The sequence below is a fragment of the Lucilia sericata genome, unplaced genomic scaffold (genome assembly GCF_015586225.1).
Source record: "Lucilia sericata isolate MDLA Ls3-8-SP2 unplaced genomic scaffold, ASM1558622v1 Contig000021F_arrow, whole genome shotgun sequence".
Classification (NCBI taxonomy): domain Eukaryota; kingdom Metazoa; phylum Arthropoda; class Insecta; order Diptera; family Calliphoridae; genus Lucilia; species Lucilia sericata.
In genome coordinates, this window is record NW_023994059.1 from 486,036 (window position 1) to 512,881 (window position 26,846).

General features: G+C 28.6%; 1 protein-coding gene across 8 annotated transcripts in view; it reads right to left on the minus strand.

The window, feature by feature from the left end:
* Positions 1-26,846, minus strand: part of LOC119608399 (palmitoyltransferase app) — a 138,914-nt gene that overhangs the window by 6,989 nt on the left and 105,079 nt on the right. The window contains exons 1-10 of one of the 8 annotated variants that reach the window (XM_037962838.1): positions 17,633-18,236; positions 16,606-17,206; positions 15,884-16,077; positions 9,280-9,440; positions 8,813-8,997; positions 3,696-3,807; positions 3,150-3,304; positions 2,966-3,087; positions 2,706-2,898; positions 2,114-2,198 (exon numbers count right to left, since the gene is read on the minus strand). In XM_037962838.1, coding sequence (XP_037818766.1) covers positions 2,114-2,198; positions 2,706-2,898; positions 2,966-3,087; positions 3,150-3,304; positions 3,696-3,807; positions 8,813-8,997; positions 9,280-9,440; positions 15,884-16,071 — 1,201 coding nt within the window. In that variant the 5' untranslated portion in view covers positions 16,072-16,077; positions 16,606-17,206; positions 17,633-18,236. The other 7 variants (XM_037962816.1, XM_037962822.1, XM_037962806.1 and 4 more) reach the window with 7 other exon arrangements.

Consider the following 26,846-nt stretch of genomic DNA (forward strand, 5'->3'; position numbering starts at 1 on the left):
ATTGAATCTTATAAAACGAAATACATAAACTCTTTTTAAGTTTAACGTTATGAATATTTATTGCAAAATGATATATTTTATTATGTATTTTACTTAAAAAGCATTTCAAATTAAATACATATTTATAACTCGTCTTTTTTTAATTAAACAAATAAATAAAATAAGTTAACAAAATTCATAATAATAAATTTTTCATACTTGAGGCATAAAAAGAATTCGAGTTTTAAATACATACATACATACATATTTATTTATGTATAAGGTATAAAAATATTAAAACTTGCTTTTCCAGAAAAAGTTTCATAAAACTGTGAAATAAAAATCACTCCAGTGTCACACCAACTGCTATGTAATGAATTCAAATCTTTATCAGAATCATAATATTAAACTAAACTATATTGTTTTTAAAAATATAAAAAAAAACTATTTTGTAAATTAAAACTTAATTTAATATTTCATTGTCGATTGTTAATTGAATTCATTAAGTAGCAGCAGTTTGATATTGATTGGTTTTCAAATATTCTATAATCTTTAAGTTTATTCAAGCAATACTGACGTAATAGGATCAAACTATTTTAGAACATCAATTTTAGCCCTGTTTTTCAATTTTCAGCCAATACAAAGGAATGTGGTTTATTTAAGCAAAATGGGATGAATTAGTAGTTACATACAATATCGAATTTTAGTTTCTAAAATATTTAGCAATATTTTGAAATAATATATTTTAGAAATCGCTGCTTTTAAGTTGAAGATTTACTTCTTAATTTGGAAAGTTTTTAGAAATTTCAAATTAGTTTTCTTGCAGTCTTATTTCATTAGATACATAATTATTTAGTTGAATAGTATAAATAATTTTATAAATATTTTCTTTAGATATTTAAAATATTATGAACACAAACAATTAATTCCTAACTATTTGTTTAAATGATTCTCCATAATATAGTTTTTTTTTCCATTTCGCCATTTCGTAAACTCTATTCCTCTTCTGATTAATTTTTGGCATTTCAATAACGAATTGTTTATCAAATTCGATTTGTTTTTAGAGTTTAGGTTTTAATTTGAAATTTAAAATTTATAACAAAGGCAACAGCAATAATAATAACAACAGAGATAGAAGATGTAGAAGAACTATTTTCATTAGACCCAGAATAGTAGTTATGGATTTCGTACTATGACGAATCGCTACCTGCTGCATCTTCTATAATTGAATTAAGATCAATATTGAATGAATATTCATAAAGATTTGAATAACGATCACGCTCTTTCCATGGTGATCGATGATTCATATAAAGATTTCGTTTACTAACACGAAATATTTGACTGTCTTTGATCGATTGATCGTCATCGCATGGCTCACCGCCACCACCAAAGTCACATTCGCGAATGGTCAGCCGGTTCGTGGGCGATTTCAGTTCGAACAGGACCTCCTGATGTTTGTAACGAGGGCGCATGGGCAGGGGTTGATAACCGGGAAGGGTGACCTTTTGTGAGTCGACCGATTGCGTAGACTGACGACGCATGCCACGCCCCTTGTTAAAGGGATAGCTGAGGAAAATGTTCGAGCTATTCGAACTGTGTTGCGGCGAATAGTATTTGTAGTCGGGGGCAGGCGGTTGAGGCGGGCCTGAGGTCTGCATGGTCGTCAGTGTTGTGGTACTGGCCGTGGGTGCTGCAGAGGCTTGCAATTGCAGTGTAGAAGGACGTTTTGGTTGTTGCAAAGAAACGCCTGTCGCCGACACAGGCGTTATGGCAGGCAGAGCTGAAGACGAGCCCATTAATGAGGCCGTCTGCTGTTGATGGAGCTGATGATGAGAGGGATGATGGTGATGCAACAGCGGAAGTGGCGAGTTGCGCGTATCGAACGACGGTGAAAGAGGTAAGTGTAGTGAACGCTTTAGATTTAGTCTATACGTCGAGGCAGCTGGCGAGTGCACCAACGAGGGTGTGGCTAATGCACTTGGTGTTGTTGACATTTGTTCAGGGTGTAACTGAAGCTCTTGTTGTTTTTGATATTTATTATTAAATTGATGAGCAGGTGGTAAAAGTGTTTGTAGTGAACATTTTTGATGTTGATGTTTTTGTTTTTTATGATGGTGTTTTTTGCGTGACTTACCATTTTGTAAATTGTCATAGCTGCGCGGCCTGTAAACGCCGCCAGCCGTAGCACTAGCATCCATGGCCGATGATGAGGTATTGGACTGCATATTTTAGTTTTGTTTGTTTTTCAAAAATTGTCAAGATCAACAAATGAATTTGTTGTGAGAAAATAAAACAAAACCAATATCACACCCACATGGCGAGAAGAATGGAGAGAATTTTATAAATAGAGTAGAGTGAGGATCATGTTTGAGTTTACAGTGTTTGATTTGGTTTATTTTATTGGATTGGAGATGATTGGATTGGAGATCAGAATCAAAAATGTAGTAATTATTGTTGTTGTTGTTTGAAGTGGTGGTGGTAGCATGAAGAATTTGATGAGTGTTGTGAGTTTGTTTAATTTGATTTGATCATTTTGTTACCAGAAATAAACAAGAAAAGAATAAACAAAGTGCATTATTAGAAGTAATTGGTTAAAGAAAAAACAAGTGCCTTAAATCTAATAAAATTTAAAATCGATCAAATTACACCGAGAGTTTTGAAATTTAAAAGAATTTATTTAGGAAAAAATCTATTAAAAGCATTAGCAATTAAGATGAAAATCTTACCTCATCATAGTATCTAGATTTTAAATCGGAGCCACCTATACTAATGCCACCGCCGGCTCCTGTTATAATAGGCTGAGAGGTAATCATGGCACCACTTCCCACATGAGTGGCACTTATCACATCACTAAGAGGATGACGAGGACTTGAATGTTGTTGCATTTGAAAAATGTATTCTTCCGTAGCAATACCACGTCTTTAAATATTAAAATTAGGTTTAAGAAAATAATACATTTCACTTATTTTGTTTTGACACTACTAACCGATCTATTAAGGAAGGTGTCATGGGTCCACATAATATATGACAACAATTTAAACATATATTCCCTCTAGAATATGGATTTAAATTACGTTGTCCACCTTTGGAAGAAAATGAACCTTTGAGCTGTAGTATTATAAAAAATATTATTTTAATATGAATTATAAAGAGTAAAGTTAATATTATACATCTTCATTTGTTGTTTGATCGCTGGTAGTTAAATATGTATGAAATCCCGCTAAACCGATCACAGACCAGATGGAAAAGAAACATATAAACACTACAACCACGGTGAATGGCGCCTTCTTTATAACTTCAAATACTTCCTGTTCAGTTTTCATTACTAAAAAATACAAAACCAAATATAAATAAAAAACAGGCCAACAAAATTTTAAAAAAGTCGAAACCCAAGGACCAAATTATAATTTTCTAATGAATTAAGCAGCGTTCAATCCGAAAGTCGATAGGTTAGGCTTTTAGATGACATAATAAATTTCATAAATAAAGGTGCTATAAAAGAGCGTAGGATCTGTTATAGCGTCTCAAATATGATCGAACATCGATTTTTTTAACTTTATCTTTTGAGTCACGATTCGGATTCAGCGTAGCTCAATTTTTAGAAAAGTATACTTTGCTCTCTGGGTTAAAAATTTGTTAGACTGTGTAATTATAATAATGTATTTTCTTTTTTTAAGACTATTTTGAATATAGTCATAATGAAATGCAATACTTACATAATACTAAATGCGTCACAGAGCATGAAAATATGAATACAGCTAAAAAAGCCAAAGAGACTAGAAACAAATAAAAGAAGCGATAATTACGTTTGCCCACACAATTTCCAACCTGAAAGAAAGTTGAAAAAATACACTGTAACAAAGTTTTAGGATCATTATGAAATGGTTATAATACATTAATAGAAATGTTAAATATGATTTAAAAATTCTACAAAAAAATAACATTTCTTTTTAAAGATCAAAGATTGGTCAGTCACTACGGTGAGGTACGACCGAAATTTGTTTATATACCTAATACAGCTGTATATACCTTAAATTTTTCCTAACTATCTTCATTATGTCTTAGTTTTAGTGTAGAAATTTTTGCAAGGCCAAGTTTTTATTTAAATTTAACGACAACATGTTCATTTTTTTGTGTAGGACCATTTTGTGAACAATATCTTTTTCGCATACTTAAAAAATACATAAATTCCAAAAGTCTTTTCCATTTCATTTATACCAGGGGCTATAATAACTAATGTATATGTGTGTGTTTAAGTGTATGAAGATGAAGAGATCTGTATAAAATATGAAAAATGCAATATATACTTAGATTTTACATACATAATAATTTTATATACAAAATTTGTAAAGTACATATGTTGGCACAGTAACTAGGCAAGTAAATTCTTGCTACTAACCACAACATAAAAAATATAAACACATTCCTATGTATCTAAATATATAAATTATTTTAAAAAGGGGAAAATTGTCAACACCTTAGGACTTTAGACAGCAAATTTTCTTTATACAAATTTTATTCGTATGTATATTGCTTATTTCGTTTTAAACTTATATTTCAATGGCAATTGCAAGAATAGTGGACCTGTTTTTTAGGGTCCCAACGATTTGGGTTCTCGGTGTAATTTTTTAAATCAATCGTCATTAAATTCGGAATGATTTTGTTTCTAAGTATAAAAATTTTTATAGAAAGATTTTCGTAGCTATAAAAGTTTCTTATATCAAATTTCATAACTGTACACGTATTTATAAGCCTAGGGTCAATTATGGACCGATGTACATAACATTTGGTTAAGAGATTTTGGCTTGCAAGGAATTTACTTGAGTCGAATTTCATTGCTATACTCGTATTTTTAAGCCAGTAATGAGCGTTAAAGTAATTTTCTGAAGGGGACCTCATATATGGGGTAAGGTCAATTATGGACCGATCAAAATTTGGTAGGGAGACTTTTGCTCATATGAAACTTATACATGTCGAATTTCATCGCTAAACTCGATCTTTTAAAATAGATATGCCCGTTTTCAATGGTTCCACTTGTATGGGGGCTATCCGAAAATGTGGAACGATATCGCCCATTTTCCAATAACAAACAAACCTTACCTGTAGAGAATATTTGTGGAAAATTTCAACCCTCTACTTCATTCCGTTCGCACTCTATCGTGCTTTCAACAGGCAGACAGACGGATGGACACGGTTAGATCGTTTTAGAAAGAACCAGAATATATAAACTTTTTTGGGTCCATGACCAATATATCGATGTGTTACAAACGGAATGACAAAATTAATGATCAATCAATCTGTTTTAATGGTGGGTATAAAAACTTCATCTTCATTTGTTCATTTCAAGTGAAAAGTTTTACATTTTGAAATTGTACTGTTTTTATTAACGACACCTGTACGTATACGTGTTAATGATTTATTGATATAACAAATATTAAGTATACGCCTAATATAGAGAACCACTTGAAATATTTTTTAACACGTAAGAAATCGATTTTAAGTGTTTTACGATTTTGATCTTGATTATAAAGTTTTTTTGATTTTATAGGTTCACAATTTTTGCTCCTTATGACAAGAGCTACAACATTGTCTCAGAGAGTAAATTTCTTTTTGGCTTCATAGTCTAAAAATATATATGTATATATTTATAAAATTGTAGGTCCTTTTGTAAAATTTGTTTTATATATGACCGGTTTTGTCTATTTTTCAAGTTCTGCATAGAAAACGGTTTTGTAGGAAACACATTGGTCGTAATTTTTTTAAATTAAACTATTTTAACATGAAAAATCATGACTCTGCTCATTTTATTATTATTTTTTTTAATTCTGTAATAATTTCTATATTTAAAATTCTTCTAGAGTATGTAATTGAAGATTTTAGTGATAGTTAAAGGACTGTAAAATAACCAGTAGTTTTTATTTTGTCTAAGTTTATAATGTTCTATTTTAGATGAAATGCATTTGCGCTAACGGACGGATTCTAAATCTGATTCGAGATAATTGTAAGGCTAATATCCTCATGAGTTAAAAGCAATATACACTCCTCATGAGTATTTTCAAAATATACATTTAATGAAAGGATTAAGTCTCTACCAAAATAGCACTGGTAAAGCCTACTCCATTGAGGAAAGGGTAAGTACTTATAGGAACACATAGACACACACATACTTATGTAAGTAGCCTCACTTGAAAAAACGGAAGCTGATAAAAAATGAACTCAGAAATGAATTCACTTCATACATTAAAAAAAAGTGGTATTAGTAGTAGTCGTAGTAGGGCTAGTACCCCAATATGAGTATATAACTAAGAAGTATCTAGATAGGTAAATGTGTGTTTATTTTACTAAATATACATATATGTACGTAAGTTTGTATATTTGTATTTTTATATACTGCAAAATAGTAGATATGACTAAATTTGAATGTGTGAGTGTATTTCAACATTCTACATTCATTCTATGGCATTGCACTGTGTAATATTTAATTTTTTTCCAAAGATTTTTTTCTTTTATAATTTCTCTATATATTTTTTTTCTTTAAGTTTATTTTTATAAAAATCTTTTTGTTGCAGTTTACAATTCAATGTAGGTTGAGCGTCTTGTTTGCTATTTTTTATTCTTGTACTTTGTATGTTTGTTTTTTTCTAATTTAGTTTCTCTATACAAACGCAACACTTTCACTTTAACACTTTCTCTGAAGGTCGATCATTTTATTTGAAAGGATTTTATTTTTTTATTATAATGAAAAAATATGTAGATGATAAAAGCGAGAAGAATGAAAAATAATCATAAAAAGTTTTATTTAGAAATAAAAAAGGCATGTTGCTGCCTGCCATTAGTATTATGTAAAATTTATTCATTCATTTTATTTGTGTTTTTTCATTTTGTATTTCTTTTCTTGGTATTTTTATTTTTTTGTATTTGTTTTTTTTTCACACAACTAATTATCCTTAAGAGAAAATGTTAATGATGTCTAACGTTGTGTGTGATATTTCTTTTATTGTTTGTTGCTCCTTTATACACGTCCTTTTTTCTTTTTTTGTTCGCAAGATGTTGATGAAATCAGACGTATATTTTCAACAATTAGGATTTGTAAAGTAGAAAAAAAAAACAAATTTTGTTGCACTATGGGTCGGTTGGAAAATAATATATTTCAAAGACCATGTCTAAAATTTAATAGAATAATCTCAAAAATCTTAGTTTGATTAAGATCACATGCGAATGAATGGATATCGTTAAATACTGAGTGCCCAATTTCAGCCTATTCGGGAACTATGGAAACTGCTTAAACAAATCAGTAAAAAGTTTGGACCTAAACCAACATTCCAATTAGAATAAAAGGTTGTAAAAATCACAAGCTCATTTCCTCTTGTCATCTACTTTTCACATTTAAGCAGCACAAACCCATGGTGAATTTAAATGAATAAACAGCAGAATCAACAAACGCATACACTCGCATAATGATGTTATACTTACGCACACAAAGGTGTTGCTAACAATTATGTTGTTGATGCTGTTGATGATGAGTTAAGAATAATGATGTTATTGTTATTCATGTTTAATTATTGCCCCTTGTTGTTGTTATTATTATTCCGACTGCTGCTGCTGTTGTTGATTTTTTATACCGTTATTATTATTTCATTTTTATTTACCTCCCAACAATTAACTGTTATTGGGAATAAGAACGGTTTGCGTCTGACTGTGTGAGTTTATTTTCATGCGAATGTATTATATGTATGGATGTGTGTGTGTGTGTGTGCATAACAGCAAATGGAAATTGTTGCTGTTGTTGCTGCTGATGTTAACCAGAGGCTTAAAGGCGTAAACACCTGTGGATAAAACGTTGCTTAATTGTGGACTCAATGAAAGGCACTTTCATTCAAATATTAAAAAGGATGTAACACTTTGAAATGCTTTTGTTTTTATTTTCACATTCGCATTCACTTTCAGTTTCGTTTTTATATTCTATAAGTAACAGAAGGCAACAACACCCAGGGGATGACCCACAAATCGTGTTTAAAAAGTTTTTTTTTTTATTTTTTATTATTATTTTTTGTTCAAGTATTGGAAATGTATTTATTTTTGTTTTATACTCGTACTTGTATAATAAAGTTGTTAAAAGGTAAAATAGGTCAGTGTTTTATGTATAAAATTAGTTTTAACGTTTCAAATTGTTAGCGTTATAATTAATAAAGGTTCAACTTTTTTATGCTGAATTCATTAAGATATTTTTATTTTGTTTTTTTAAATCTTTCGGTTCAGCTTTTTTATGCTGAGTTCATTCAGATACATATTTTAATTTTTTTAATCTTTGTTGTTAATTTGAGAACTTTTTTATAAGTTTTAAAAAATTTACATATAAAATTACAATTACACCTAAAGGAGTTAATTTTTCATCTTAAGTTTTTTTAGTGTTTGTCAATATTTGAATAAAAGATTCGGAGTTTAACAACATAAATAATGAAATGGAATATTTATTGTAAAATTGTATGCATGTATGTAAGTGAAGAGGATCTTATCCAAAGAAATCACTTTCTGCATAAATTAAGACATTTCCGCCTGTTTAGTTCTGTCCATCAAGGAATAAAGAAAATATTATAAATTAAGACAGCCTTCTACCGATAATCTCATTATAATTATCAGCTTAGGTACTTAAAAAATATTGGTTCATTTTTCACCTAAAACGGATATTTGCGGATAAACAGATAAAGGAATTTAAATTTGAATACTATTTTTTGTTTGTTTCACGAATACGACTACAAAATGAAAATTCAATATTTTTAAGCATTTTTATTATTACATTGGAAAATAATACTAATATGTATATTTAACTTACCCATGGACAGTGATGATCAAAACGATCCACACAATTGTCACACAAACTACAATGTGATGCTCTGGGTGGCCTAAAAATTTTACAAGTAAAACAATATTTCAGTTTTACTGTTTGACCTTTAACAAGGACTTCTTTTGTACGTGGTGGCGGTCGATATGTGGGGCTATTTAAAGAATTTGGCACTTCTGCAAAAAATATAATAGAACAAACAACAAAATAAATAAAAAAATAAATATGTTGGAATTATACAGAAAATACAATAATACAATTCAACAAAATAAAAAAAATTGGTAAATACTCGTACAAAACAATTGAAATTTTATATAAAACTTACATGTAACAAAATATAAATAAGGCCGGAAATAAAAATATAAAATCACCAGCATATTTTTTGTTTGTTTAATGAATGTAGGTGTTTTAACTATAAATTCATAATAACATGTTCAGTGGTATTGTACAATACTTACCAATTTGTTTTTCTATGTAGGCGGCCTCATCATATGAGGCACGTGGTATAACACCAGGATCTGTGAAGGTCGTGCGTAGCAAGGAACTCATGGTAAAAAAGTATAAAATAGCACCAACAATTGGTATAATGGGATTGATACGTGTGGCCAAAAAAGGACAACTGCAAAATAAATAAACAATTTAAATGTAAACATTTTATTTCTCTAGATAAATAAATTCCATGAAATTTTAAAATAAATTTTATTTAATTAAATGTGGCATACATTTTTGCATTGGTCTTCTTTTCCCTAATAGTTTACATGAAAAATATGAAGAAAAAAAAAGATGAAAAATCTAAAAACTCACATAAAATATTTATATGAAGTCTTAAGGGATTCTTGGTTCTAGAAAAAATATACACACATACACAGTCCCATTATCCTCTTCACTCGCTTTCGCTCTATTAAAAACATTAAATGTCTCAAAGGTCGTACTGTTCGTTTTATTTTGTTGCTGATGCCACTGTGTTACTGTTGTTGCGGTTCTTCTATACACTGGGATTCACTATTATTAACTTAAAAAATGCGTCCTTTTTTCAATTTACATACATGCGAACGAGGTCAGTATCAAAAGTTTTTTTGAAAGCATTATTATTAATTAAGAGCTTTATATTTCAATGCCGAATCTTAATAAAATTTTTAAGAAGTTAAAAATTGCTACTGGAAAAGGAACATATGTATTTAAAAAATAAAGGAATAACTCATTCTACAATTGCCCTCGTATATATTCACTTTCATGTATAGTACAAATAATAAACTTTTCCAAAAAAGAAACAAAAAAATTATAAAATTGAAGTGGTAGTAGTGGCATACTACCACATGTATTACTTGCCACAAAACATTATGAACTGCATTACTCATCTAGGCATTAATATGTGTATATGTTTGCAATTGTGTGTATTTCTACATACATATGCACACATACACATCTATTTATCTATGAATGCATATACTTACATACATATCTATGTACATACATATATATGTGTTATAAAGTTTGAGTATGAGAGTGTATTTTTCGTTGTTATTATTTATTCATAAAATGTTTAACATAGATTACAAACCAGCAGCATTTTGTAGCCGCAAGTGGCATGTCCTTTTATTGTTTGAGAAACAAACAAAAAAATACATTCAAACACATACATACATGCATAGGAACATGCAACCAACATTTCAACTGCACTCTCTAGTTGCTGTGAACTGCACAATGGGAAGCATACTCACAAAATATAAAGGAAATACAAATATGTTTTTGATAATTTTCAATATTTTATACAAACACCGTGTTAAACAAAATTAACATAAAATTTAAAAAAAAAATGTTATAAAAAAGTATTTAATTCATAAAAAGAATACATAGTTTCTTAATCATTCGTCCCATTGTCTTATTCTTCATATATAATGGAAATAGTCAGGGATGGTGTTTATGTTAAAGGGAAATGTCTTTAACATTAACATACGTAGTAAGTGTGTATGACGATGATAATGGTACTTGGAAAGTTCATGGTGTTTATATTCAAATGTACATATTCTTTACCACCATCACCAAGTGTCGTCTATTGTACTGGGCCCAGCTCAACACTGGCAAATTCAACATGCGTTTCTTGTCATGTGTTTAGTTTGTAGTTATGCGAATATGAAGTCTATTCTTTCTGTTTATTTTTGTTGGATTTAAATTTTTTGAATGGGAAAAATTGAAAGGGTGATAAACATCGGGGATTTTTTGTGAGTTAGTTTTTAAGGTTTTTTCTATTAGAAACGACAATGAAATTTTGAAATTTTCATATTTGTTTGGCATTTATGTATGCAAATGATTTTTTTTATTTATAAAATATTTACAACTTCAGCATGTTAAGGATTTATGAAAGTACCCTACTTGCAAATACATATAATGATATTTGAAATGTCCTTTTAATGCTGTTGAATATGATTGTTACGATTTATATTGCTAGAGTTAATAGTAAATATATAATACTGTTCTTAGCTAAAATAATAAAAAAAAAGTTAATTTTATTTTAATAAAGAAAAAATTTCCATAGTATTCTTGGGAGATTAGTTTATTAATCTAATGAAATTTACTTTTCTTAATACATTATTTATACAAAAATAATTTTAAATTTCACAAAACATTACTCAAAGAACAATCTAGTGATTCTTTCTTCATAGATGATCAATGAAAAATACGATATGTTTATTTGTATACAAAATGATTTCTCTTAAAAATCTATTCCAGATGTGAGCACATTGATAACAATTTCGCAAACAACATAATTAGACCAAGCTTATCAGCAACAATCATAGTAGTATGTTAGCTATTTTTAGTATTTGTAACGATTATTATTGGGATTATTTGAAAATTTTCTTCTAAAAGAAATAGTTCTAAGCGATTTTATTTATGTAGAGTATTAGAGCAATTTTTCAAAGTACGTATCTTTGAAATATTTACATGACTATGTAAAATCAAATGTATTTATGTATTTCAAAACAAATGTAAGTGAAGGGTATTTTTTCGTTATCTTTTTTTATGATAGTTTTTCTATTCCATGTATATTTAACAATACGTATACTGTAAGTATAAAAAATAAAGCGTTTTAGTTTTTTGTTTGTGATAGTTGGGTTTCATTTTTATGACTCAATTCCTTTTAAATACATTCCATTCCATTCAATGTATAAAACAGTTTTGAACATTTCAAAAACAAATAAGAATCTTTTTTGATGTTTATTATAGGGGAGAGTATCTGTATATTTATGTATGTAAGTGCGTTCATTTTGCATTGAATTGAATTGCAATCTGTAAGCCTAAATAGTAACGTACATATTCATTCGTATTCGCATTATTATTATTATTCTTCAGGGTTTATGTCACACATAATAATGTTTTTAGATTCTTTATAAGTTTTGTTTTTTTTTTATTGTTTTATATTTCTTTTGTCCCTTCATTGGGGGATACAAAAACTATAAAATTACAATGGATGGGTATATGTGCAACTATTTATGTGTGTGTTTGTGTCTAAAAAAACTATTGTATTTATGTGTAAATGATGGCTTTTCTGTTGCTGCTGCTGTTGTCGTTGTATTATATTCATAATTATATATTTGCTTAGATTTCATTATGAATTTTCATCACCATCAGCAAAATCTACAAAAAAAAGCTAACAAAAAGGGTCCAACACATCTTTTGTGAACATTTCTAACACATTTTCTATATAACATTCAATTTTAGTTATTTGAATTAGTTATTGGGCGGGTAAGCAAATAAATTCGTATAAAATTGGGTCATGTGAAATTGAAAATTGTCTTTAACAAAGATTTGAAAATATATTAAAATTAGTTACGCAAACTCAGGTTACTTAAACTTAACAAATATAATACGCTTAACATTAAATAGATTAGCGCATAATATATAGTAGATCTCACTACAACTCATGATAAATTTAGATAAAAAGATGAAGATTTATAAACATAAACTTCCATTAGACTGGTTGTCTAACATTTAATTCGACTAATTTAAAAGGCCGATTTCAGTTGGACAAATACTTTACATTTATATATTTAATTAATCATTTTACTATTTAATAAGTATTCTAAATGTAGAGAAATTGCTGAGAGACTATATCAAATTTTTTTTTTGATTTGGGCATTAATGTATTAAGTTAAAGATAAGACTTTTTCCCCTATTTAACAGAAATATTATAAAATGAACACAAAAGCAGAACAATATTTAATACATATTAGGATGGACCTCATATTTGATTATTTTCGATGCTACACAAGTAAGAAATTATAATGAGATCACTATTGATTTTCGTGGCCTAGGATGGTAGCTATCTATGTTCTAAAATGGGGGACAGTCAATATTAAAGTTAGTTAGTGACAGAAGTTTTAAGAATTTGATAGAATAACTAACTAATTTCTAAAAAGTCTAGAGTCAATTCCGGACCTATCGTCATACATAATTTTATCGAAGAGCATATCAATGCTAATATTTAGAAGTGAACTATGAATATGAAAGCACTTTTCTGAAATGGATCTTAAATAGGTATTCGTTCAATTATGGACCGATAAATATTTAAATCTGTAGTATCACTTCTTACCTATATAAATACCGAACTTTTTGCTCAAAAATTTATTAACGACTACCCTAATATAATGAAGTAAGAACTATTCTTTAGTTGTTTTTAAAAGATTTACATATGAAATTTTGCCTAACGTAAACTTAAGGTCTGATAAAAAACAACAACAACAAAATTTGCATTAGTTTTCAATGAATAAAATATCCTCAAAGGACTTGTTGAGTACTTTGTACTCCTACTTATGAACGACACGTCATATAAATACTCGTATGTATGTGTTCTAGTATAATTCTAAATGTTCTTTTCTCGAAAAAACAAAATCCGATTTCATAAAAAAGAGAGTAAATGTAGCTTGTACATACATACATATATGAGCCCAGATGTGTGCATGTGTTTTGTACATACTCCGGGCAACTTTTTGCAAACAATGTTCAAATACTGTTGCTTTTATTTAGAAGCGGATGCAACCCACATAAGCAACAGCAACAACTACAACAACATCTTTGTAATTTAGAAACAAAACACAAAGGCATCTTCACCAGCAGCAATAACAGTAGTAAAAGGAATAACAGGAATTGCTGCAACGGTGGCAAAGTTTGCAAACAAAATGGAAAAAAAGATCTACTTGGAACTGTTTATTCAAAGCGTTACTTACACACAATTTGTGTTGTATCGATGCTGCTGCAGACGATATGATGTATGTACAATATGATGATGGAGACGATGATTTAGTTTGTGTAATGGAAAGTAATTTTAAAAATATATCTTTATATCCGAAAGATTGAACAACTAAATGAATGAATGAGCGATAGTAACACGAACCAGAAATTGAACATTGTACATACATACATACATACATACATACATCAGCTTGTTTTCAACTCACCAGCCAGACAGACAGCACGTGTTTGTAAGCGAGTGTCTGCTGCTACTGCTGCTGTGTCTTTGAAATCATTGAAACTTCCCTTTTGTTTCGCATATCAAAAGTTTGTTTGACAACAACTTTTGTGAGTTTGAAAAATTGTTGCAAAATAGTCGAATAAAAATCAAAATAAAAAACAAGTAAGTAAGTATTCGTACGTACAATGTATTAAGTGATTTAAAAACTTTTATACTGAACTTTTAGAAAAAGTTCATGCAATTTTAAGAACATTTTCAGACTAGAATATACATGTGCTCTTGGAAATTTTTGTAAAAAGTTTTATTTTGTTATTTTTTTTTGTTTTTGTCGTTTTTTTTTTTTTAAATAGAAATTAAAAAAAGCATTCATGACTGTTTTTTATAAGAGATTTTTAAAAAGCCATTAAAAACTACATCATATTGAATAGTTTTCAATTATTGGTAAAACTTGTCCATATAAAAAGCAACAATTTCGTTTTTATAATAACTGTCTCCTTATATACTGAAAGAAATTGTTTGTTATAAAAATATGTATAATCAATATTAGTTGTGTTTTGTTGCTAACGTTCAAAGGCAATTTCATATAAATTTAAAATTTATAAACGTTAGGAGTTAACGTGTAAAATTATACAAGTTAATTTTAACGTTGATAAAAGTGCTACCAATTCAAAAATAAAAATACAAATATTATTGTGTTTATGTCAAACAATAAAAAAATATTTTAAAATAAAATTTAAATCAAAGAAAATTACCAAATAAAAAAACCTTTTCAAGAAATTGTAAATAATTTCAAGATTTAGCAGATTTCTTCTGTGGAGTGATGCCAAGTCAGGTAATGTTCGTTTTGTTGCTAACTTTAAGCGTTAACACTCATTGATAGCAACAAAACACAACTATTGTAGAATAGTGACAAAAAACTTTATTTTATAAATAAGAAAAATATTGAAAAAGTAATTAAAATAAATATTTATGAGAATATTGTGTGAAGATTGCACTTTATGTTGAGATTTTTAATTAAACTTGGCCATCCAGTAATTCTTTAGCGGTAAAAGAAAAATTCTTTAAAAATACATTTACATTTATATAACATGTGTCGAACATTTTAATGGGTTAGGTGTAGTTATGGTGGGAACTATGTACCCATACTTTACTTTTGCTAAGTTCTATAACGATATATTCAGTAGAAACATTTGTACGGGGCTAAACTAAAATATTCACTGTCAAATGACTTTGTCAATAGAGAATATTTGAGAAAATTTTCAATCCTTTATTTATCCTGTTTAACACCTATCCTGCCTTCAATTGATGGACATTACTAATTATTCGATAACTCTATGAAAAATTAGTTTGCAGTATATTTAATTAAATCAGAAAAATATATCTTTATTTTAAAAAAGCAGCGTTAATCGTCCATGTGAAATTTGAATGCTGTTTTCCGTCCTTTTAAAATCCTTTTAAAACCCTTGCTCTTACATGAACCCAAAAAGTATGACACACTCAACAAAATAAAGTTTGTATGTAAATCCCTTAAATAAATGAATATTCAAGACAATATAAATACATGAATATATACATATTTTTTCGATACTTACTCAAATGCAAAAAATAACGCACTTGTGCCCGTTATAAGAATACACGTTAAATAAAATACTCCCGTATGAGGAGCAGACATTAACAAGCCATCACAATAAAATTTATTACGTCCGGCAAATAGTTCCCATTTGCGTGTGACGCGTGTATTTGGTGCCATGTTACAGCAGCAGCAACAAAATAAATTCATTTAAGCCTTAACGAAACAATGTTGTTGTTTTTATTGTGTTGTTGTTGATGATGATGATGACGACGTTGGCCAGGACGAGGGTGAAATGGCAATTGCGTTTATCGTTGGCGAGTTAAATGTTCGTTTGTTTTAGTTGTTGTCGTAGTTGTTGATGATGACGACAACAACGATGGCGATAATAAAGTTGCAATAATCAGCAAGAGATGGGGAGAAAGTGTGAATCAGCAGGCAGTCAGACAGACAGATAGACGAAAAAACAAAACAAAATAAAATAAATGTTGGTTTTTTTATTTTTGTATAATTCTTGTTGTAATAGTTGTAGTTGTCGATTTCGTTATTCGTTGTTGTGCGATGTTTGTTAATGATGAAATTGTTGAGTGTATTCTAGTAGTTGTAAGTGTGCGTGGTGCATGTGTTTGTTGATGTTGTATGCGTACGTATGCCTGCGTAAGTGGGTGAGAGTGAGGTTAAGTGTGTGTGTTTGTGTAATTGTTTATGAAGCGTATCCAACTTTTTGTATCCTTGCATACACACCCATACATACAAACAAACGAACAAACAATGAATAATTGTTGGCGTTAAAATGATGTTGTTGAATACACGAAGACTGACGATTACTTTTGCTGAATTGTTGTTTGCTTGACTGCCCGGCTGACTGGTTGGCTGGTTTGTTGCTCAGTTGACAAGCAGACAAACTGACTGGCTTGATATTGCTTTAGTAAATGATAGTTGCTGTTGTTGTTGATGATGATGACGAAAAAGGGTGTTGGGTTGTTTACTTTACGATTACTCGCTTTCTCTCTCAAACACACACATTTATACAAAAATGAAGTATACACATGCAGGCAGGCGGTACACACAGGCTGATTGTTAGTGTTGTTGATGATGTTGTTTAAATTGTGGTTTAATCTTAAGGTTTTATAGGGTGTAGATTCCTGCTGTTATTATCGTTGTTATTGTTGCTTGTTTTGGTAGGAGTGTTGATGCTGTTGTTACTAATAATGTATCTTATTCTTCTTTCTACTCTTCCTCTACTTTCTGCTGTCTGTTGTGGTGTTGCTGGTGTTGTTATTATTGTTATCGCATGTCCAGTTTAACATACACTCTTACATCCATGCAAAATTAAATGAAATTCCTAGAAAAATTATTTTTCAAAAAATGGTTTTATACTTTTTTTCTTTTACGGATTTTAATTTTATTATTGTTGTTCTTTACTGTCTAATTTTAATTGTTGTTACTAGTGTAGAGGGATAAAGTTTATTTTATGTTTTTAATTCAATTTTCAGAAAAGGAATGGGTTCATGTAAAACCTGGATTGATATAAATTTAAAAGAATTTTATTTTTTTTACTAAAAAACTGAAAACTTAGTGAGAATTTGGTTTTTAGTATAAAATCTGCCAACTTTTTGTTGCAAAATTGTCTTTATTAAAAAACACTCAAGATTTTCAAAATTCTAAATTTTATAGAAACATTTTAATTTCAATAAAAATCTAGATTTAGATTTTTTTTTGTTTGTTTTTCCTTTCAAATCCAGATTTATCATGAACACATTTCTATTACTTTATCGTTTTATGCTGGTTAAATTCACCACATTTCTCATTTGTTGCGTTCTCAAACATTTAGCGAAAGTTGTTGTATGGTTGTCGTTGTTGTTGCTATACTCTATGATAAATATATACGTATGTTGATGAGAATCAGTTGCATGTCTATGAACTTCAGTGGACTATATAGTGAGTGGTGGTACGTCACTTGTTACGTACTGAATGAACGAACGAACGAACTAACAACCCGACACTTTTAACATCAAATTTGGCTAATTTTTTGTTAGCTAAAGTATGTTGTTTGGTTGTGTAGTAGTGTATGTGTCTGTGAATGACTGTGATTGAGTTAGTAAATGAATGAGTCAATGTGTTTTATTATTTTGTTTTTTTTCCTCTATTGCTTTCTATATGTTTGTATGTGAGTAATTTTGAATGGATGTGTTTGTCAGTGATTGTTTCGTGGTTTTGGTAGATCTGAATGAAATTTTTATAAAAAATTTAAAAGTAATGTTTTAATTTTGGTCAGTCGTTTTGTTTCCTTTTTTATTTTGTTAATGTTGTTTTTATGTTATTTCTTTTTTCTTTTTGTTGCTGTTATTGTTCACAATTAAATTTGTTATTTCGGATTAATCGTAAAAAAATTGTTATTGTTTTATTTTTAATGTTTTTTGTTTGTTCGTTTTTAATTTAAAGAAAAAAAGTAAAGAAGGAAACAATCAGGAAATAAAATATTTTTGTTGTAATTTCTAATGCTATCGTTGTTGTTGCTGTTGCAGCAGCTGTTGTTCCTTTTGCATATTATAGATTTTTGTTAAAATTTTCTCTTCAATTTCTTGTTCGCTGAATTTATTATTGTTATTTTTATTCTTATTATTGTTGTTGCTACTGTTATGTTTACGATTATTATTTTTATGTCGCAGTAACATTATGAAATTTCTGTTGTTCTTTTATTTTTTATTTCTCAATATTTGTAATAATGTTCTACGTTTTTAAATGTGTTTATTTTTTTGTTCTCTTATTGCTATTGTTGTTGTTGCTGTTTTTGTTGTTATTATTTGTTTATTGCTTTTTATTAAGTTGTGCTTCCAACTCCATTTTAATCTGCATATTTTTGGTTCGTCTACTTCCTTCTCCTGTTTGAAAAGCTTTCTTTGTTTATTATTGTTGTAAGGATTTGTACACAGACATTGTTGATATTGTTGGTGTTGTATAGTTCTTCCTTTTCTGGTGTTGTCGTTGTTTTTTTTTTTTTTTTTCAAGAAAATCATGTAAATCCTTTGTTTATTGTTTATTTACATTGTATAAAGTAGAAAATAATATGAGAAAACCTAAAAAGAAAAAAGAGAAAAAAAAACGAAATAGAAATTATTGAAATATTTGTAAATGTTATGTAAACAATAAATAGCAGATTGAAATGAATTTTTTAGTCAAATGGAAATCAATTCTATTGGATTTCGATTGAAGGCATGTTTGCAATATACATAGATACTGTAAAAAGTTAAAATTTATCGTTATATGACAAAATGCTTTCAATAGTCAGTAAATAACACTGAAATTTTAACTAAAAAATTGTATAATACAACTGTTTCAACTCTTCCATATATGTATGTACATTGGATGTTTTAGGGGAAAATATATAAAAATATTTGTGGAAATTTAGTTTTTGATGAAGATTATGCAAAAGTATATAAAATGAGTCCCGTGGTAAGTATGATTAATATGTTAATCATACGTAATGTTGTACTCTACCATAATTTTCTTATCTATACAAAATTATTTATAATTGGGCAATTTCCTGTCAAATGACCCAACTTTTAAAATCGATGTCTTCCGATTTGGATGAAATTTGCACTAAGGTATAGGGATAGTAGGTCAGACACAAATTTCCAGCTTGATCGGTCAAGAACTGCCGGCTTTAGAGGGGGTCATAGTCGGATATTTTGTTCATACAGGGTTTTATTCAAATGAGTGTAACTTTTCAACTATTGGCCCTAGAAAAAATTGTCTAAAGTAGTTCAGATAGCTATTTATAAATCCGACAATTCTTGATCGAAAGAGCTGAAAATTTGTGTCTGAACTACTATCCAATAGTACAGAGTTGGGTCACTTGACATGTAATTGATCATTTATTTAAAACTAAACATTTAAGATAATTTTTGAATTGAAAATATTTTTGGATGAAAGTAAGTTGCAAAAAGGAAAATGTAATTCATGTTTTAGCTAGACAATTTTGTCCTTTAATTAAATGTTGCAAAACATTATAATCTTTTAGAAAATTCCCAAGCTACTTGATACTTTATACAGTATGAGATGCTTAAATGAAATTATAATAGAGAGTAAAGTTTTTGCTTATTAAGTTTTCACTCATGTGAGCATTTAAGGAATAGACGATAATAAATGAGAATTTAATGCGCTGTAGTTAGGTAGTTATAAAAGTACAATTAATTGATAATTTTTTGCAGCATTTATTAGTGATAATAAGTATGTATTATATACTAAGAATATCATCGAATCTTAACACTGATCTTAATTTTTTCTAAATAGGAACCGATTTTAAAGTAGAATGTCTATAAACATTTTCATTGCTGAAATAAATATTTTTCATAAAACCTTAGTGTTCTACAAATATTACAAGTTTTTTCTTTAAATTATTTAAATTGAATTTTTGCCTAAAAAGTTTCAACAACATTTTCTACCGTTAAATGCAAAACTTTTTAGATCTGTTTTTCACATAAAAACTCAAGGACTTCACAAAAAATCCACTGCAAACGCTAGTACTAGAAAAAGTTTAAAAGTAAAACAAAACAAAGGAAAAAAATGTTAAACTGTCTTTTTAAGTTTAACGAAAATAAATTGCAATTTAAGATCCTCCTCCATTCTCTTATGTAAATAATAAATTGTCCATACTTGTATTGTACTCGTAGAGAACAGGAAATGGGAAAAAATACCATAAATATAGTAAAATATGTTTTTATGTTTGCAGTGGTGTATATTTAATATAGATATGTATATGGATGAGTTTGTTTGTATGAATTTAAACACATATGTTCGTTTTAACATGCTCTTTTTACCATGGAAAAAAAATATAACAACAAACCAACCAGAACACAAAAACATGATGACATATTATAGCTTTTGGCAATTCTTATGGAAATTGATAAGAAATACGAGATAAGAGTAAGATAAGACAACAATTTTCCTTTAAATGGTTGATAAAAAAAGAGGAAACAAACACTTTCATACATTTGTAACACATACATATGTATATAACAGTGTTGCCCATACACACACTGTTACACATTCATTTGTATTGGTAAAGCAGCAGAGAACAAAATGTAACCCAAAATAAAACTGTACTAATAAAATGACTGCATACTAAAAAGTATATTCTAACTGTCAAATTGATATTATGGATTTTGACAGACAGCGTACATTAAAGTTCATATATAAAAAACTATCAGCTGTGCTCTCTCATTCACCTACATAAATTCGGCTTTCTCAAAATTTTGTTGTTGTATTTCTGTGTGGATTTTAAAAAAGTTGCGTACAGATCTTACTTCGACAAATGCTGATCAGCAACTGAGTTGATTTTGTTTTGCAAGTTGAGAGATAATCAACTAGCACATGCTCAAATAAGAAAATACACAAGTAAGCTTATAGTGTAGGTGAGTCAACGCAACGTCAGCAGAATATTCTTGCCCTATCTCGCGTGATAGGGAATAGTGATTTTGGGCACCATTGGTATATAAACATATTGGTAAACATATTAAATAAATTTAAATATTAAATCATACAATATGTAACTACAGTAACAATTAAAACACATATCAAAGATATTGTACATATGAACAATTTATTATTTAAACAATAAACTATCTTTAGTTTGTCGGTCATACTCGTTGGTGTAGTAGTATGGTTATTCGAATAGAAATTATTCGAAAAATCGAGGAAAAAAATATTTGTTCCAGCTTATAAAATTGTTTTCACTTTAAAATGAATAATAAGTAGAACTATATTTATCGAATAATCGAACAATGGGAAATGGCAAAATTTAAATTTATTCTTCTAAAAAAACTGCAATATCCTAGAATGTTAAAATACTAGGTATTTCTATTAACTATAAGTATGTAAAATGTGGTTGCATTGAATGTGAAAAAATCGACCTTGAACCTTTTTATACACACCATCAAAAAAGATGGGAGTATATTGATTTTATCATTCCATTTATAACACATCGAAATATTGGCCGTAGACCCACAAAAGTACATATATTCATGGTCCTTATTATATTCTAAGATGATCTAGCCATGTCCGTCCGTCTGGCTGTTGAAAACACTATAGAGTCCAAACAAAACAAGCTAGAAAGCTGAAATTTTGCCAAAATATTTTTAGTTGATCCAGTTTGTTTGAAAATATGCAACAAAATGGGCAACATCAGTCGACGATTTAACCTAGCTCCCATATTAGGCCCTTTTCAGAAAATGACTATATCGCTCGTAACTAGCTTAAAAAAGTATGTATAGCGTTGAAATTCGACATAAACGAAAAGTTTTTGTCAAAGTTTATGAGGATCGAAACATAACTGAACCTACCTCTAATATAGTCATCCCAGAAGATGACTTTAAAGCTAAACAAAATTTTATACCCTTCACCTTCGTGAGAAGGGTATATACATATAAGATTGTCATTCCTTTTGTAATTTCTATAATATAATTTTCCAAACCTATAAATTTTTATAAATTGCAGAGTCGATTTAGTCATGTTCGTCTGTCTGTCCGTGTGTTTGTTGAAATCAGTAAAATTAAGCATGTAGAGCCTGGAATAAGTGAGAGCCTATAAGATACTTTTTCGTTTGAGTTTCTATAAAATTGAACCTGGAAACATTATAGAGCCCGGAGTAAGTGAGAACCTATAGAAGGGGAATTTTCGGAACTTTTTCCTTTTTCAAAAGGTACTTTTAGAATCTCTTTTTCATATAAAACCTAGAACAATAGAATTAAACACACAGGATCCTGATTGAATGAAAGTCAATAAAAGGAAACTTTGTGGTACTTTTTCGTTTTGCAGTTGGTATTTTTTGATTTTTTGTAATGAAATTCGTACTGACTGTACGTATATAAGATTCGGCCCTGCCGAATATAGAACACTTACTAGTTATCTTCAAACTATGGATTAAAAAGGGCTCATTGGAAATTTTTTATATTTAGAAGTACTTACATATTTCACTGTTCGTTAGTATGACTGTTTGCGGGTTTGTTTTTTTAATATAAATATCATTTTCTGTGAATTGTAGGATAAAATAAAGACAAATAAAAGTAACGCCTTCTTATTTATATTAAACATTTATCTATCATATAAAACCATAAAACATATTAAAAACATACTCATACACATACATATATATACTTAAAGTTATTTGTTCACAGTTTGTGTACACAATACGAATATACATAAATGCAAATACACGTATACTAACACACATGCATATGAATATACAATTAAATAAATGACTCATGTGTTAATGTCTGTATATATGAATGAGTGTTTCATTTCTATTCCTATTGAGTGGAAGTAGTAGTATGAAAGTTTTTCTACTTCCGTTGTTTGTCGAAAGAAATTTCAATTTTATTTACTACCGACATCTGCAATGGCAATTATACTTGTGTATGTGTATTTATAGAATGACTCTCTTTTAAACACGCATCTATTATGAGTCAGTGTTGGATAAGTCTAAATATTTAGAATTTTTATTGAGTCATTTGCCATATTGTTAAAATTTAGTAAATCCTATAAATTTCTGTTTAATAGAAAAGCAAAGAAAAGAACTTTTCGTGGCATTTTCGGATATTTCCTAGTTTAGAGAGTCATTAACCTAAGTCATTTATGTAATTAATTACTTAATAGATCTAGAACGGCCAAAATGTTAAAAGGAGAAATTAGGATTTAAAATTTCCATTACCTACAATTCATCAATTTGCAACAATAAAAATTATTCTTATGGCAAAAACAATGAAATTCACTCCTTTAAAGAACATTTCTACATGCTATAGAAAGCAATTTTTAATATGTATGTAAATAAAACGTGCATTCATATAAATAAACGCGTGCTTTTAAGTATCCGAATAGATGTAAGTATCATATAAATATAAATTTCTATATCTATTAATTTCATCCTTTTAACAATCAACTGCACATTTAAGAAGCCAACCAAACAGCCATCCATTTATTCAAGCATTTACGCACCACATACTTCAAGCCATACACCCACCCACAAATAAAATTAGTTCTTTATTTACAACAGAAATAGAAATATTTATATTTATTTTTCAGTTTCATATTTTTGTTTTTAGCATTTGTTTGAAGTGGAGTTCTATACTTGAGTATTTGGCCCCTTACACTTGTAAATCGTAGTAGAACAATCATAACCAAATGTTGTGTTCATTTGAGTTGTGTTCTGTTCTGTTACGAGCATTTTGGCTTTTTTGGTTGCTTGTATGTATGTAAATATGTCGGACTGTTTATTCGTTCGTGTGTTTGCCTGGGGTTTGTTGGGCTGTTGTAGTTGTTGTTTATTTGTTGATGATGGTTGGCTATTTATTATTCAATGCTTGCATTTTGTGGTTTTAATTGGCACTTGAATGGGTTTTAATGTAGTTAAATAGCTTGTTGTCATTTAATGATATTTACTGACACTACTATTATTATTGTTCTACAACAACAACAACAACCAAACGGCAGCAACTAGCAACTGATATTGCCACATCTGCTTTGATACGACGGACCAAAACGATAACAACAATAAACTGTCATTTCGTTGTAACTGTAACTGATTCTCTTTCAGTTTAATGGATGTGTTATTTTATTACTTCCTATTTAAACTCTATTTCTCATACCATTTCAATTCCGAACTCCCTTATAATCACTCTCATACTTTTGTATACATTTCTTACGTCTCATCTCTTCTCACTATTGCTCTACTTTAGTTATTTAAACAATTGAACCATATAATGACTTTGTTATTGTCAGTGTGTGTATAATATATGTATGTATGTGTGAGTGTGTATTGTTGTTGTGTAAATTGTGTGTGTATGAATATGAATATGTGTGATTTATTGAAATGTAATAAGTTTTATTACTATTGTTTTTTCGTTGTTGTTTTTGATTTTAATAGTTAATGCAGATGTGTTAAGTTGTCACAAATTAGTTTTAATTACTCATAATGTTTAAACAACAATCTGTAAAATATATTTTATTTTTCATGAGGAAATTATTTAAACAATTGTGGTATTTTTCGTTATAGTTTGGGTATAAATGAAAAAAAAAATAATAATAATAATAATTGCAATTGATGGGTATGTTTATTATACTTTGTATTTGAACAGTTCCAAAATGGTCAATATTGGTTGAACAAAATCAAAGTTATGGATTACTAAATTTTGTACATTGTTAATAAAAAAAACCGCAGTGCAAATGAACCAATAGTTTTGTTTGAAATCTTTCCCTTAAATATAAAAAATATATAATCTTTAAAATATATTAAAATAAAATAAATATAGTTAATTCTCATGTATTTCCCCCCGCTTAGTTCAAAAAAACACTATGAAAATTTCCGGTTAGCTCTAGTTTCCGAGATATTGCATTTTTATATAATCAAATGCGAAATACCTAGGAATTAGCTATTATTATTTAAAAGTATTTTCTGTATAGTGTAGTAAAATTAATAAAATTATTTACTTTTACTTTCGAACAAGCAGACCGATGGCGTATGTGAATTTAATGAGAAATTAAATATTACACATACGCACAGATGTCATACAATAACATATTAACAACTTAAAGGCAAATCTTTAATATGCATACAGTAGCTTAAGTTAGCTTAAACAACTGAGTAAATAATAATAATAATAAACATATTTGGAGGAATATCTCTAGAATGTACTGAACACGAGAAAAATAAAAAATTTAAAAGGTCCTCAGTTTCCTACCTGAAAATCTTAATATCAATACAATATGTTAAAAAAATGTTTTGCAATCTTTTCGAAATGGGTCTAAAAAACTCGGAAATTTTGAGCTTATCGCGGGAAAAATAATTAATATTTTTTAAAATAAGTTTAAGTATAAATGATTTAATAAAGTAAATAAATCGTATGTTATAAATAGGTAGTAATATTAAATAATAAACAGCCTTAAATAAAATTCACACAAAATTAAATTAAATCAACACAACAACCAAAGAAGACAATAAAGCTAAATGTGTAAATTACTTTAACGTGCTTCCAAAAATCATTTTGTGATCCAAGAAAACTCTACAAAAATTTTAACATTATTTTTCCCATAATCAGCTCGAAATTACGGAAGTTTTGAGACAGATTTCAAAAATATCGAAGATATTTAATTTTTCAAAAATTATACTAAGGTCAGGATTTTCAATCGCTGGTAGGGAACTAACAAAAAAAAAAAAATTTTATTTTTCTCATTAATATGATGATGTATTCCTATATGAAATTCTTAAAAAAGCTGATTCTCGGGACACTCTAATATACATATGTATGATAACAATAATACTTACTAAAGTCACTTCAAGCCTCATTTACTTAACAAAGAGCGAAGCAAAAAGATTATAAAATTAAAGTGAAAAATATTTCTTATTATCGCTGTTAACTATTTCACAAAAGCATATAACCTAGTTTAAAAATCATATACATATATATGTAAATACGCAAAGCCAAAACGATTGGGAACATTTTCCGGCTCTATTACTTGACCGATTTTCTTGATTCTTTTTTTGATGAATGTAGATTCGGGAGCCTCACTGCAGAATCTATATATGATAAAAATCGGTTCAGTATTTTCGGAAATATAAGCGTTTAAAATTTCTACCAATACACAATCACACAAACATGTGCTTGAATTAAAAAATAGAAAACAAAATAAGAAAGCAAAACAACACTGTTTTTTTTTTTTTCATTGTAGAAAAAAGAGAGGAGATTGTAAAAACATGTTACTTCTCTGTTGATGGTTTATTTTTGTATTTTGCAATGATATTTTTTATTGTTGTTTTTAATAAGATTTTTGTAAACTAATATGTATACAGACAGGCTTAGGCAAAGCGAAAATATGATTTTATTGTTTTTTATTTTTTAAAAGTGTAAAGTGATAAATTGTGAATGTAATAATTATATTATTGATGTAAGATACAAGAGGACGATGATGTTTGATCTGGGAAAACATTG